Source organism: Bombina bombina, chromosome 5 (assembly GCF_027579735.1).
Source record: "Bombina bombina isolate aBomBom1 chromosome 5, aBomBom1.pri, whole genome shotgun sequence".
NCBI lineage: Eukaryota > Metazoa > Chordata > Amphibia > Anura > Bombinatoridae > Bombina > Bombina bombina.
Window position 1 is genome coordinate 575513457 of NC_069503.1, and position 16352 is coordinate 575529808.

General features: G+C 46.6%; 1 protein-coding gene across 1 annotated transcript in view; it reads right to left on the minus strand.

Moving 5' to 3' along the window:
• Positions 1-16352, minus strand: part of RECK (reversion inducing cysteine rich protein with kazal motifs) — a 445421-nt gene that overhangs the window by 61355 nt on the left and 367714 nt on the right. The window contains exon 12 of the mRNA XM_053714521.1: positions 7088-7224. Coding sequence (XP_053570496.1) covers positions 7088-7224 — 137 coding nt within the window. The remainder of the gene's footprint in view (positions 1-7087; positions 7225-16352) is intronic.

The window sequence follows — 16352 nt, forward strand, 5'->3', positions numbered from 1 at the left end:
TTCAACAAAGAATACCAAGAAAACAAAGCAAATTTGATGATAAGAGTAAATTGGAAAGTTGTTTAAAATTGCATGCCTATCTGAATCATGAAAGTTTAATTTTGACTAGACTGTCTCTTTAATATATATTTGAAATATAAGAAGCCCCGGAAGGAATGAATTGAGAGCAGGGGCATGTGACCACACTACAGGCCAATATCAGTGGGTTGCTAGGCAGAGTTTAGGGGAGGAGGAGCTGGTATAAGTGTTGAGGGTTGTGAGGCGGAAGCCAGCATCAGATTCCCTTTTGAAGCGGGAAAAGCTGACAGTCAGAATGGAGAGCGTGAGCCTTTTGCTGGAACAGGTAAGGACCTTGGTAGCGGAAAAAGGTGTTACCTGGCTCCAGCAGAGGCTCTTTTCAGAGGACAGCGGTTCCGGTGCAGGGACGACGGCAGTCGAGCCAGCGGGGACATCAGGTCAGGAGCGGTACGGTCGGCCGGTGAGGCGGTCAAAGCCGCCGGTGCGGCTTAGTCCGGATGACAGGAGGGGAGCTTTGGGACAAGGGAGGTCTGATACGGCCAGAGGTGGAGGTAGCGGAAGGTCGGGAGGCAAGAGAAGGGCTGTGGAGGAGCTGCGCACATCTCCAGTGTCAGCAGGGAGTAGGAGGGGAACACTGAGGCCTAGGTTGCTGGGGACGAGCTTAGGCAGCGGTGAGGGGGGAGTAATTGAGGCACAAGAGGTTTGTTCGGGGAGCAGGGAGGGTGCGGTGGCAGTAGCCAGGAGCGGTATAAGTAGAAAGGGGGGTGTGAGGGGGGGAGATGGTTTGGTCATTGAGGGTGCTAGTGTGAATAGAAGGAGAGGAGGGGAGGGGATGAGTGAGAATGAGAGAAGCATTAGGGTTATTGGAGGAGCAGACGTAAGCTTCGGGAGCAGTGAGGGGAGGGATATGGAAACTGTAAGTGCTGCGAGTGGCAGCTGAGGAATTGGAGGGAACATTAGGAGAGGGGAGGGGAGGGAAAAGGAGGATAGGAATGTTGTCAGGGGCAGTGGGGTATTGGGGGAGAATAGTGGAAGATGTAGGGGCAGGGGAAGAGGAGGTGCTGGAAAAGGGCAAGCTAAGGGGAGAGGCCAAAAAGGAAAAGGGATAGGTGTGGAAAGGGGAGCTGAGGCGGACAGGGCTGGCAGGCATAGTGCAGGGGGAATATCAAGTGGGATAGGAGAGGCCGTTGAGGTTTTGGTGCAGGATATAAGGGAAAGGGATAGGGTTACAGGGGGTAGGGGGGATGGGGAAAAAAGGGGTACAGAGACAGAGAGGGGCAGGGAGAACAGGAGTGGGGGTAAAAGGACTGAAAAAAGGAATAATCTGGAAGTTAATGATTGTGTTTCAGAACCGGAGGAGTCGGACGGCGTCCCGGTGGAAAGGCCGGGGTTGCCTGCGGAGCAGTCTTCATTACAGGAGCTGGAGGAGGACGTCCTGTGGATGAATGAATCTTACAGTGACTTCGCTGGAGAAGAGTCGCAGTTGGGACAGCAGACGGAACCGGAGAGATCGGCACAGGTAGGAGAGATGGCTACTTTAATGCAGCTGCTCAATTCACTGGTGCCTGGGGGGGGACACGTAACTCAGAGTGAGGGACAAATTGGGGGGATTAGGGAGGAACGAGAGAGGGGTAGGGGAAGAGAGAGGGAGGACACTAGGGGGCAGAGACATCATGTTAATCATTCTTCACAGAGATCAGGTGGAGGTTCAGGTGGACAGAGCAGAAGGGACAGGAGCAGGAGCAGAGGGGCACGGCGGAGGGAGAGATCCCGGACGCCAAGGATAGACTACAGGGAGCGGGAAAGGCACACGTCCCCCACATGGGGCAGGTGGGATAGAGATCGAGAACATACACGAAGGAGGGAAATCTCTATGTCTTATAACATTGATGATAGGGGGAGAATATCTGCAGGTGACATGGCGGAAAGGAGGAGAGAGGCTACAATGGTGGTGCAGGAGCCTGTGACAAGGCCGCCAGGTGAGACGGCGGGTTCCCTGCAGGGGGGGAAGGAAAAAGAAGAGTTGGGGGGAGTGTATGAGACGGTGATGAAAGGTCTGAAGGAGCTGGTGGCTCAATTAGAAGACAAAAGGAAGGTTGGGGGTGATGTGGGGACAGCAGCGGGAGCATGGGTACCGGCAGTAAAGGAGGTTAGTGTACCGGTGGTGGGAACCCCTTCGGGGAGTGGGGGAGATAAAGGAGGGTCGGTGCCGGTTACAAGCGGTGAAGTGTTAATTGTGGCGGATCAAGCTTTGCAAAGGCCTTGCTTGTGCTCGGTAGGACCGCTTGGGATCCATCTGAGTAAAGAGGTTAAAGAAAAGATATGGAAACGAGAGTTTGTAGAGGTTTTTTCATTGTTGCCGTTGGACCACTTTATTGAGATAAAGGAGGATCCAAAGGGGGAACAGGGCAAAAAGGAAGAGGAGGAGAGAAAGAAAAAGTGGAGGAAATTACCTAAAACTTTTTCAAACTGGACGAGGGCCTTTTGCATATTAGCCAGCGTGATCGGGGAGAAATTCCCCGAGCAGAGTTCGGCTATGTTTTGCTATTTTTATGAAATAGCAGGGGCTCAGAGGACATATGGGGGTCTTGCCTGGTGGCGGTATGATGAACAGTTCCGCCAGAGGCTGGCGGTACGACCAGAGATGCGGTGGGATGACAGGGAGATGGGGGTGTGGTTGGAGTTGATGACTCCTTTGAGGGGGCAGTCCTTTCGGAGCGGAGGAACGGGGGCTAGCGGAACGGCCGTGGGGGCCACAGCGGTGGCAATTAAAAAAGGCCTCTGCTTCCAGTTTAATGAAGGGGTGTGTAGGTTTGGAGGGGCGTGCAAATACAAGCACGAGTGCTCAGGATGCGGAGGTGCGCACTCTGGGGCAAAATGTTTCCGGAAAGGAAAAGGGAATGGAAAAGGAGGTGAGGGTGCTGCTGCGGGCTCGGACCCCGGTGAGGGTAAGAGAGATGGCCCCGTGGCTAAGACAGTACGGTAAGACAAAGGGTAGAGCGGGGGATGCGGAGCTGTTACTGACGGGCTTCAGTTCAGGGTTTCGTATCCCGTTCGAGGGGTCAAAGGGATCGGGTGTGCCTGGGAATTTGAAATCGGCTGAGCAATTCCCAGAGGTGGTTCAAGTTAAGTTGGAAAAGGAGGTGGCGCTGGGGAGAATGGTGGGCCCCTTCAAGGACCCTCCATTCCCGAACTTGAGGGTGTCCCCGCTAGGGGTGGTCCCAAAGAAGTCGGCGGGACAATTTAGGATGATTCACCACCTGTCTCATCCTAAGGGCTCGTCTGTTAACGATGGGATTGACCCGTCTTTGACTGCAGTACGTTACGCATCATTTGATAAGGCGGTGAGTGTGGTCAGGAGAGCGGGGGTAGGAGCATTGTTGGCAAAGGTGGATGTTGAGGCAGCCTTTCGGCTTTTACCAGTCCATCCGGTGTGTCATCATTTATTGGGTTACCAATTTCAAGGGGAATTCTTCGTGGATTTGTGTTTACCCATGGGATGCTCCATATCCTGTGCGTATTTTGAAAAATTTAGTACGTTCGTGGAATGGGTGGTGAAGAAAAAGGCGGGCAGGTCATCGGTGGTCCATTATTTGGACGATTTCCTGTTTGTGGGGGAGGCTGGTTCTGGAGTTTGTGAAACATTGTTGGAAACATTTGTTGAAGTGGCTGAGCAATTCGGGATTCCGATTGCACCAGGAAAGACGGAAGGGCCGGTGACTAAGTTGAGTTTTCTGGGGATCCAGATTGACTCAGTCTTGATGGAGTGCTCGTTACCTTGGGAGAAGGTGGTAGATCTGAGAAAGGTCATAAATGGGATGCTTGGGAAGGTGAAAGTGTCGTTGCGAGAGTTGCAATCGCTACTGGGCAGGCTTAATTTTGCCTGTCGGGTGATCCCAGTTGGAAGGGTGTTTGGAAGGCGCCTGGCATTGGCTACGGTTGGGGTGAAGGAACCGCACCACAGGATCCGGCTTTCAAATGATTTGAAGGAGGATCTAAGAGTGTGGTTGGTGTTTCTGGAGGAGTTCAATGGGCGGTCGCTCATTCAGGAGGGGCCGGTATCGGATGAGGTGTTGCACCTATACACGGATGCTTCAGGATCCCATGGCTTTGGGGCATATTTTGACGGCAGATGGTGTGTGGATACATGGCCTGAGGAATGGAGGGAACAAGGTTTAACCAAGAACTTGGTGTTTCTAGAATTGTTTCCGTTGGTGGTGGCTGTGATGGTATAGAATGGTGAGCTGAGGGATAGGAAGGTGACTTTCCACTCTGACAATCTGGGAGTGGTATTTGCGATCAATAAGTTGACAGCGAAGTCGAGGCCGGTGATTCGGCTTCTTCGAGTGTTTGTCCTGGAATGCTTGAGGGGGAATGTGTTTTTTCGGGCGGTGCATGTACCCGGGAAGCAAAATGTGATTGCTGACTCTCTTTCCCGGTTGCAGTGGCAGAAGTTTTGGGAAGCAGCCCCGGAGGCGAAGTTGGATGGGGAAGAATGCCCAAGGGCATTGTGGCAGATGGACTTCTTAAAGGTTTGAAATTGGCGAGAGGGGCTTTAGCCCAGCGTACGTTAAGAGCTTACGTGCCAGTATGGAAACGGTGGTTTTGTAGGCTGTACAGGGATGGGATCAGGCTGTCAAAAGAGGAATGGGTGTGGTACTTAGTTGATTGGGTGCAGGAATGGAAAGAGGCGAAGATGTCAAAATCCATGGTGAATCGTCAGGTGGCGGCGTTAGCCTTTCTGTTTAAGCTGATGGGATGGGTCGATTTAACAAAGGAGTTTTGGGTAAAATTGGCGGTGAGAGGTGTTTGTAGAGGTGGAGCTATGGGGGACAAAAGACGTCCACTTGTATTTGGTTTACTATTAAAGGTAGTTGGGGCTTTGGAGGAGGTGTGCAATTCGAAGTTTGAGTATTATTTGTTCCGGGTGGCTTTTGTATTAGCTTTTTTCGGGGCTTTTAGGGTGTTGGAATTGGTAGGGGCCAATAGAAAGGACAATGGTGGTATCGGGTTGAGAGATGTGGTGATATCAAGGGAGGAAGTGTCTATTTGGCTTAGAAAATCTAAGACAGATCAGGAGGGTGTGGGCCGCTTAATCAAGTTATTCGCTATCGGGGGTGTTTTTTGCCCGGTAGGTTCACTGGTGGACTATCTGAGGATCAGGCCAAGAGGTGAGGGCCCTCTTCTGAGGCATGAGGATGGAGGAGCATTGTCAAAATATCAGTTTGGGGCGGTGCTTAGGAGGGCTTTGTCCGTGGCAGGGGTGGATCCGAAAGACTTTGGATGCCATTCGTTTAGAATAGGCGCGGCAACTGAGGCGCATGAATTGGGTTTGAGTGAGGAAGTTGTGAAGAAGGTGGGAAGGTGGAAGTCGGGGTGTTTTAAACGTTATGTTCGGCCAAACATGATAGTATAGTTTTGTTTTTCTTGACAGGTCCAGTTCAGTGTTGGATAGTTGGACATTCTTTCATTTACTGGGCGAGAAAGGCAGCAGCAACAAAGGAAGGGGGAATCCAGTTGGGACTTCCTCGGGAACAGGTTGGGGTAAAGTGGTTTGGGGTAAGAGGTCTCAGATGGGAAGGGGTAGTGGCTACAGTGAGTAAGTATGCCAGGCTGTACAAGCCTCCTGACATTTTGGTGATACACGCTGGAGGAAATGACTTGGGGTTTATGGCTCAAAAAGATTTGATTGACCAGTTGAAGGGTGGCATGCGTAGGTTGAAGGTTTTGTTCCCGAAGGTGATAATTGTGTGGTCAGAAATTGAGACAAGGTTGGAATGGCGTTCAGCTTGGGATGTCAGGAGGCTGGACTTATCCAGAAGAAAGGTTAACAGGACTCTATCAGGTTTTGTTTCTCAGTTGGGGGGTTTTGGCATTCGCCATGTTGAATTTGAAGGGGAATCAGGCAGATGCTTTTTTTATTAAGGATGGGGTGCATCTCAACGAAGTAGGGTTGCACTTATTTAATTTTAACCTAAAAGAAGGGGTACAGAAGGCCTTAGCCCGGTTGGGCGGTGTCCGACGGTAGGTCGGTCTGTGGCGGGTGCTGGCCTTATCAGGCGAGTTTTATGTGGTAATGGTACCTCATCGGACGATGGGGAGAGTTTAAGAAAAGGGGGCGTGCCTGGCAGCAGCCAGTGGAAGGCACGTGTAGTGGATGATGGACAGCACCCCAGGGTTTTTTGTAACCACATTGGTTAGGTGGTTGTGTTATTTGTAAACATTTGTTTGTTTAATAAATGCGGGCTGCGGCCTTTTGTACCCAAAAACTTGGTCATGTTTGGTTATTGGTTCACAAGAAGAGTGCCGAATGTGTGAGTCAAAGAAGCCCCGGAAGGAATGAATTGAGAGCAGGGGCATGTGACCACACTACAGGCCAATAGCAGTGGGTTTCTAGGCAGAGTTTAGGGGAGGAGGAGCTGGTATAAGTGTTGAGGGTTGTGAGGCGGAAGCCAGCATCAGTTTCCCTTTTGAAGCGGGAAAAGCTCCCTCCCTCCCTCCCTGTTTTTAAGAATTTGGAAGTCGCAGCTGGGGGCGGGTGCTGGCCTTATCAGGCGAGTTTTATGTGGTAATGGTACCTCATCGGACGATGGGGAGAGTTTAAGAAAAGGGGGCGTGCCTGGCAGCAGCCAGTGGAAGGCACGTGTGGTGGATGATGGACAGCACCCCAGGGTTTTTTGTAACCACATTGGTTAGGTGGTTGTGTTATTTGTAAACATTTGTTTGTTTAATAAATGCGGGCTGCGGCCTTTTGTACCCAAAAACTTGGTCATGTTTGGTTATTGGTTCACAAGAAGAGTGCCGAATGTGTGAGTCAATTTTATACTACCATGGGTCCTATTTTACTATTCCTCCGAACACACCTTCACCCTGAGTTTTTTCCTTTTTCTGGGAAGATGGAACTATATATGTGACAATTTTAAAAACAAAGATCAGGACAGAGGGCTAAGTAAAATAGGGGTCTTAATCCTTTATTTAGATAAGGGTTAGGTCACTTTAACAAGGAGCTTTAAAAGGATCACATTTATTATTCGTCCCTTTAACATGGTGAAATTCTAAGGTTACTTACGAAGGTAGGTGTCCAGTGGGATGCAATCATCAGTATCATCAGTGGAAGAAAGTAACTCGCAAATGCTTTCTGCTGTGTGACTCTCTGGGAACTTGCTGTGATCACCACATTTTTTAAGTATTTCCACACAATCTGTTCTTCAGAGAAAAAAATATAAAATAAATAAAAAGCATCAAATACTATTTCATGTGTGTCATGTTTTATGTGTGAAGCCACATTCAGAAAGGTTTTTTAATTTTACCATAGCTCTTGTTTGGAGTACAATCAACAACTAAAATGATTTTATGTAAATTATTTTTAAAATATATTTAGTATTGTCACTCAGATTGCATTTTGCATTGCAGGTTTTTACCATGTTTATTGCTTTGACTTATATTGGAGGAACTCATACTAAAAGACTGGATTTTATATTTAAAAAAAAAATAGCTAGGGTGGTGTCAGTGTGGCCACTCATGTGACCAACATAGCACCATGCACTACTGAGGAGCACAGTGTGCAAGCTCAATAGATCAGCACACTCTGAACACTGGACAATCTCTCTCCACTGAAGGACACATCTTCTGTGTGTCTGCATCTGTGGCTCTTTCTCCCTACAGCACAGCAAACACATGGTGAAGCTACACCTTTACTCTCCCCTTCTTATCACTGCTGACATTATGTGTTCCTGCACCAGCTGCATTCTCTCTCTTCAACAAAGGATGCAGGCTGTGACAGATTATACCTCCCTTCCCAGCTCTGCTCCATGCTTTTTTGTTTTCCCTGGACCAAGTCATTTTTTTGTTGCATAGAGTCATTTTGCATCTTTTTGGGGGGCCAATTTTACTATAAAACATAAATTATGCTTACCTGATAATTTCATTTTCTTCTGAAGGGAAGAGTCTACAGCTGCATTCATTAAGTTTGGGAATTCAGAACTTGGCCACCAGGAGGAGACAAAGACACCCCAGGCAAAGGCCCAAATACCTCCCCCACTCATTCTGCCAAGGGAACAAGGAACAGTAGGAGAAACATCAGGGTGAAAAAAGGTGCCAGAAGAACAAAAAATTACAGCCGCCGCATGAGATAAAAAGACAGGCGGGAGCTGTGGACTCGTCCCTTCAGAAGAAAATGAAATTATCAGTTAAGCATAATTTATGTTTTTCTTGTTAAAAGGGAAGAGCCCATAGCTGCATTCATTACTTTTGGGAAAAGAATACCCAAGCTGGAGGACACTGAATGCAAACAATGGGTGGGTACAAAATGCAGCCCCTCGAAAGGCACCACAGCCTGAATTACTCAACACCCTACAATTTAATTACAAACGAAACGGGAGAAAACCCGAGCCCCGGTAACTGCACATTAGTTACACCGCTGGCAAAGCCGAACTAGAAGCCACTCAGATCTAGAGTCAGTCAAGCCCAAACAAGCCCCACGGCACACGACTCCCAAGAAGGTACATGGCCAAAGACAAGGATTGCATCCACTCCCCGAAAGGGAAAACAGAGTTCAGAAAGAATCCAAATGAACTTTCCACACTCAACCCCTGGTTGTCTTACAATAGCAATGTCCAGGGAGAAGAACCCCCTAAAAACACGAGGACCGGATAAAAGAGATCCATACACAGGGAAACATGTCCCAAAAGGACTTGAGGAACACCCTCATATCCCTGATCCTGTACCCAACCTTAAGGTATACCAGGAAAAACTATGAGTCTCCCGTTGCCCCATAACATGTCTAGACATGTCTATCCCAGCAGCTAGAAAAGAGTTCTCCAAAAAAAAACCTCAAAACCACCTGAACAGGAACTCTCAATGATCAGCTTCAAGAAGGAAGGCTGACTCACCATTGCTAACCCAAACCACCTAAAGGCTCTTCAAGGCTTGTTAGCATCCAGACGAGTGCAATTAGCTGTAGCTGGTTACACCATCACAGTACAAAGAGCTGTAGATGGTTCCAACTGTAAACTTCCAAGGGCTTACACCCCTTACACCCTCCAAATAGCATCTCCAAGGAGTGCCCCCTCTAGACTTGGCGATCTAGCAATAGCCTCAAACCCAAGAGTCACGAAGAACTCCTGAACAGTCAAAGATTCAGCACCCAGTGCAAATGGATCACGAAGAAATCTCGTAGGCAAGTGGCAACATGTGCTACACACACAGGCAGGGTAGCATCAACACCCGAAGGCGAATGATAACCCCGGGCCTTGCTCGCCATTCCAGAGAGTTAACGTAAGGCACCGCCCATGAAGCCCCTAACGGAGCATCAAGGAAAAATGGACAACTTACCTGACCCCAAAAGGGTGGTCATCCGTACCCGACCTCAACTCTTTACTGCAAAGCTAGAGTTGCAACGAGAACACAAGACACCTGAACGTCGAAGACCGTGGTCAGACCAAGGGTATAAAATGGAATAGACAACAGTCAGAGATCCTAGGAGGATCTATCTTCCAAAGAAACTACTTTAAGCAGGCCAACACTGGAGCCGTAGCCCCCCACAGAAGGCAGGGAACCCCTGCACACCACCTCTTAGAGTAATACAACTCTGAATAGAGAAGGAAAAACATGCTCGCGCATCCAGACCAGACGATCCACCCCATGCAGGATGGAATGAGACTCCAACACCGCAAGAAAATTAATAGGCTAAAGAATCAGCGTCCGGAAGAACTTCGAGTGAAACTCAAATCGGTAATCACTCGGCACACCAGACCACAAAGGTCACACACATCTCCCAACTTCTAAAGAATGGAAATAACAATTCTGAGTCCCCAGGGACCTGAAGAACCATGATGCCGCCTGCAAGAAAGAAGATCCGTAACCCAGGCGAGTAGCCCAAGCCAAACAACCTTAGATTGGCAGTTATAACCCTCCATCCAGTTGCATAAAAACAACAGGCTTCATACTTTGGTAGGATCTGAGCCCAGAGTCCATAGAATAGGCCAAGAGACATTATCAGCACCACAAAGGTGACATTAACCCTGGTAACAGCTGAAAAAGTGCCCGACCAGTACCAGCCTGGTATAAGGACACTCTTGAACTGCTCAAGGTCCAAGAAAATTTGTCCCGAAGGATCGATAAATGAGCTACAAAATATAATTCTAATATTCAACAAGTGCGCAACTTCCAAGGGAGTGCCCACGCGACCACTAGTCGCAAGTATCGAATCCAGAGAAGAATGTTCATAAACGAGACAGAGCTTAAGGAAAACAAATTAAACACATCCATCTGGATCAAAAAATAAAATGAAGGAAGCACCCATCAGGTGAATGTCCAAGGTGAATGAAAACGACAACAGGACCAGCTGAATAGAAGCCCCATTCACCCAAGCTCAGAACTGGAACTGAAAACATTAGAAAAAAATAAAACGGAGACTTTAAGGAGATTGGCTTCATCCCCAAACGTCATATCCATTTTGCCATCAAGCTACTAAGGCCTCGGATCCCTCGGCCCACTAGGACTGGGATCCTCTAACATTGTCAAAACACGTCTTAAAAGAACCCGAAGGTGAGCCAGCCTATAACGGAAGGCAAAATCATCCCTCACCGGATCTATCAAAGACCCTGGCTCAGAGATTGGGGCCCCTGAAGCCTTAGGGGCCAACGCTTCCCCAGAAGGCTGAACTGAATCAGTCTATCCCATGCTCGAAGGGCATTGGTTAACAGAAGACGGACAGTATCGTAGAAATACTTCACTTGGGAGATATAAATGAGTCAGCGCCATAGAAATGGCCATGCGAAACCATGCCATAACCTCCAGTGGAAACAGGCCACTCTCCGGGGAAGGAGTAAAGGCCATAGGGACACCTGCATGCGTAGCCAGGAAAGGGTCTTGGGAACGCGCCTCGCAGGTCATGGAAACCTCGGAGGCGGATGGCTCAACGCACTCTAAGCTCCCAGATTCAGGAGAAGAGAGTACTCTAGAACGGCAATCGGAACATAACTGATGGGCATTGATTACCCGGGCCATTTCATATTCATCACAAGACGCATTCTCTGTATCAGAGGCATCCGTATCTCGCATATCGGAATCCTCCCTAATCTTGGGATTACAAAAATGACAAAAACTAACTGGCACCCCTTGACACCCCCAATGGCTGGGGCACTCACCACCTCCTGTGAACCAGACAACCCATGAGCTAGACTCTCTCGGTCACACACAGTCAGCATACGGAAGTGAAAAACAACGTAACTGCACCTGTCACAAGGTGCACCGTGCCAGTCACAAAAAGGGCGCGCAATCTTAAGAGATTGCGTTATTAAAAGAAGGCAGTTATGTTCCGTAAAGGCAGTAAGCCTAAGTATAGCTACACATTGCAGATAGAACCATATAACAAACATGATTGTAGTCCCCCCTCCCCCTGTTCAATAACCCCCCTCAGGAGATATTAACCCATGATTCGTTATTTAAGATAAAAGGAGTCCCACTGGGACCCTACCTTGTTTCATCAACAATACATTCTCATATTGAAATAAAATGAAATTATCTTACCGGAATCTACGCTGTGAAACAGAAACACGGCCCTTCAAGTGCGACAGATAGTAGCCTCGCTTCTGACATGGACTTGAGTGAAGAAAGGTAGGCAGCGAAACTCGTCAACCCTGATTACCAAGGAGCTGTTAATATGAGTCGGGATGGGTTCACAGGAAAAACTCTCCCTGCATCTCCACTCTAACTTTCATCCATGCTCTCACTGAGAGGCTGACAGGATTACTTAAATCTCCGGTCCCATTGCGAAGAGTACTACCCTCCATAAGAGACTATCTCAAACTTCTGTCACTTCTCTGCCAACCTCCTGTGATGAAAGGCAAAGAATGACTGGGGGATGAGGAAAGTGGGGGAGGTATTTAGGCCTTTGGCTGGGGTGTCTTTGCCTCCTCCTGGTGGCCAGGTTCTGAATTCCCAAAAGTAATGAATGCAGCTGTGGACTCTTCCCTTTTAAGAAGAAAATTGGCATTAATTCTATCACTAGTGCCCTATTGTTAGGTTTAGTGTTTGGGGTTGTGCTTCTTAAGTAATTGTTTCAATGTATATGTCCTCTGCTTGACTTTTTACTGGACTCTGGATCTCCCTATAGTTTTTGAACTGTATTTCAACTTAGCTTGTCTGACCACTCAATTGGATTATCCCTGAATTTTCTCAAACCCCTAGCTTGTATTTGCGTTGTCTAACTATTTTACTGGTTAACCTCTAAATCTTCCTGGAACCTCTGGTTATTATCCTGGCCTGACTCTGATTGTTGCCATAAACTTTCAGGGGTATTGTGGTTATGTATGTTATATGATTTCTTTAGAGGAAGGGATCCTTTTGAGCCACTGTCCCCATACAGTAAATGCATTACTTAGGTAATTGCCATTTTTATAGCAATCACCTACAAATGATAAAGGCATGACACCCCACATGTTTCCAGAATGGGATAAAATGTTGTTCTGTGTTTTATGTGGGAATAAGGGAGCATAATGTTCCCCTTTCCCCTTGTAAAATGGGTGTATACGTGGGGCAGGGGATCATCATTTCCCTGGTCACATGGTGGGTCGTATACCCCTATAAAACCCAGGTTAATGCCATTAAAGTAGCAATAACATGTAGCACACTTAAAGGGATGTTTGCCCTGACCGGGAGTGAAGCCCCAATGGAGCACCTATCCCCCCCTCCACTGCTTTTGCTAACTGCAGGGGCCTCAGAGGTCTCAATTGAGAGGAGCCTGCACCTCTAGGGAACCCATCTGGCCCAACAATCAGTAGAGGGCCTTAGTTTCACCTCCATCATGCAAAATAGGGCTCAAAGAACAGAAAGAGTATGGATTTGTATATGGAGGAAGGGTTTCCAAGATGGTCACCACAGTGTTGTTGTACAGAAAAACATGCCACTATATTTTTACAGAATGGTTGTGCAAGTGCATATTCTCTAGACAGGACTAACCAAGGGGGAAAGGATGACTCAGACTAAGGGACTCATTCACAAAAACCTGCCTGCATGGAGAGAAATCTTCACGCAGTTCTCAAGGTAAAAATTGCTTTTAAAACAATTCCAGAGGGGCTTAGTAATTTTATACAATCTCGCCAGACCACATAGCTTAAAGGGACACTGAACCCAATTTTTTTCTTTCGTGATTCAGATAGAGCATGACATTTTAAGCAACTTTCTAATTTACTCCTATTATCAATTTTTTTGCATTCTCTTGGTATCTTTATTTGAAATGCAAGAATGTAAGTTTAGATGCCGGACCATTTTTGGTGAACAACCTAGGTTGTCCTTGCTGATTGGTGGATAAATTCATCCACCAATAAAAAAACTGCTGTCCAGAGTCCTAAACCAAAAAAAAGCTTAGATGCCTTCTTTTTCAGATAAAGAAAACAAGAGAACAAAGAAAAATTGATAATAGGAGTAAATTAGAAAGTTGCTTAAAATTGCATGCTCTATCTGAATCGTGAAAGAAAACATTTAGGTTCAGTGTCCCTTTAAGAGAAATAGGCCGTAACAGAGAAGAAGCTCCTCAATTTCCTATCTTGCTGCTGGCTCAGCTTATGCTGACTAAAAACAGCCAGAAAGGGTGTATTAAAATGGGTTCCCCACCACAGCCTTTGTCCTGGGGCCCAGTGATGTCTAGTTATGCATGCATGACAACAAAGTGTTAAAGGGACATGAAACCCCAAAAATTATTTCATAATTGAAATATTAATAGTTTATCAGTTAACAAAATGTAAAGTTAGTGAAAAGAAGAAAAATCTAAATCAAATTAATATTTGGTGTGACCACCCTTTGTCTTCAAAACAGCATACTTTTTTCTAGGTACACTTGCATACAGTTATTTAAGGAACTTGGCAGTTAGGTTGTTCCCCTTGGAGAGTCAATCACAGTTCTGTGGATTTAAACAGCCTCAGCTGCAGATGTTTCTTCATTACAGACAGACTACAGGTGAAACTCGAAAAATTAGAATATCGTGCAAAAGTTCATTTATTTCCCTAATGCAACTTAAAAGGTGAAACTAATATATGAGATAGACTCATTACATGCAAAGCAAGATAGTTCAAGCCGCGATTTGTCATAATTGTGATGATTATGGCTTACAGTTCATGAAAACCCCATATCCACAATCTCAGAAAATTAGAATATTACATGCAATCAATAAAACAAGGATTGTACATACCTGTAGAACAATATCGGACCTCTGAAAAGTATAAGCATGCATACTGTATGTACTCAGTACTTGGTTTGGGCCCCTTTTGCAGCAATCATTGCCTCAATGCGGCGTGGCTATCAGCCTGTGGCACTGCTGAGGTGTTATGGAAGACCAGGATGCTTCAATAGCGGCCTTCAGCTCTTCTGCATTTTTCGGTCTCATGTCTCTCATCTTTCTCTTGGCAATGCCCCATAGATTCTCTATGGGGTTCAGGTCAGGTGAGTTTGCTGGCCAATCAAGCACAGTAATCCCACGGTCATTGAACCAGGTTTTGGTGCTTTTGGCAGTGTGGGCAGGTGCCAAGTCCTGCTGGAAAATGAAGTCAGCATCCCCATAGAGCTCGTCTGCGGAAGGAAGCATGAAGTGCTCCAAAATCTCCTGGTAGACGGCTGCGTTGACCCTGGACTTAATGAAGCACAATGGACCAACACCAGCAGATGACATGGCTCCCCGAATAAACACTGACTGTGGAAACTTCACACTGGACTTCAAGCATCTTGCAGTGTGTGCCTCTCCATTCTTCCTCCATACTCTGGGTCCTTGGTTTCCAAATGAGATGCAAAATTTGCTCTCATCAGAAAAGAGGACTTTGGACCACTGAGCAACAGACCAGGTCTGTTTTTCTTTAGCCCAGGTAAGACGCTTCTGACGTTGTTTGTTGTTCAGGAGTGGCTTGACAAGAGGAATACGACATTTGAAGCCCATGTCCAGGATCCGTCTGTGTGTGGTGGCTCTTGTGAAAGTCCCCAACACTTTTGAATGGCCTTTTCCTGACAATCATCTCCAGGCTGTGGTCATCCCTGCTGCTTGTGCACCTTTTTCTTCCACACTTTTCCCTTCCACATAACTTTATATTAATGTGCTTTGATACAGCACTTTGGGAACATCCAACTTCTTTTGCAATTACCTTTGGAGGCTTTCCCTCCTTATGGAGGGTGTCAATTATGATTTTCTGCACAACTGTCAGGTCAGCAGTCTTTCCCATGATTGTGATTCCTACTGAACCAGACTGAGAGACCATTTAAAGGCTCAGGAACCCTTTGCATGTGTTATGGCTTAATTAGCTGATTAGAGTGGGACACTTTGAGCCTAGAATATTGCACCTTTTCACAATATTCTAATTTTCTGAGATTGTGGATTTGGGGTTTTCATGAGCTGTAAACCATAATCATCACTATTATGACAAATCATGGCTTGAACTATCTTGCTTTGCATGTAATGAGTCTATCTCATATATTAGTTTCACCTTTTAAGTTGCATTAGTGAAATAAATTAACTTTTGCACGATATTCTAGTTTTTCAAGTTTCACCTGTAAATTATGTTGATATCAGGGTTCTGTGGAGGCCATACCATCACTTTCAGTTCTTAATTACTTTGGCTGTATGTTTGGGGTCCTTGTCATACTGCAAAATAAATTTGGGGGCAATCAGATGCCTACCTGATTTTATTGCATGATGGATAAGTATCTTCCTGTACTTCTCAGCATTGAGGAGACCATTAATTCCGACCAAATCCTCAACCCCCATTTGCAGAAATGCAGCCTCACACTTGCAAGGAACCTCTACCATGATTTACTGTTCAAAAGTCCTTCTGCTCTAGACAAATATTTTGACTCAACAGCCCAGAGCGCCTGCTGCCATTGTTCTGCACTCCAGTTCCTATGTTTATGTGCATAGTTGAGTCACTTGGCCTTGTTTTCACATCAAAGGTATGATTATTTGGCCGCAAGTCTTCAGTGAAGACCACTTCTGACCAGACTACTCCAGACAGTAGATGGGTGTGTCAGGGTACCACTGGTTTCTGCCAATTCTGAGCTGATGGCACTTGGACATCTTCCAATTGCAAAGGGAAGTAAGCATGATGTGTCTTGCATCTGCTGCACTGTTTCCTTGGCTGACCACTATGTCTACGGTTTACAATGTTGCCTGTTTCTTTGGGCTTTTTCTGAAGAGCTTAGACAGCACATCTGGAAACCCCTGTGTGCTTTTAAATTTCTTACTGGGAGAGACCTTGCTGATGCAGTATATCTACATTGTGCTGCGGAATTTGTTGGCGCTCTACAAATAACCGATAATAATAATAATAATTGTGTATTGTTGCTGCGCTCAG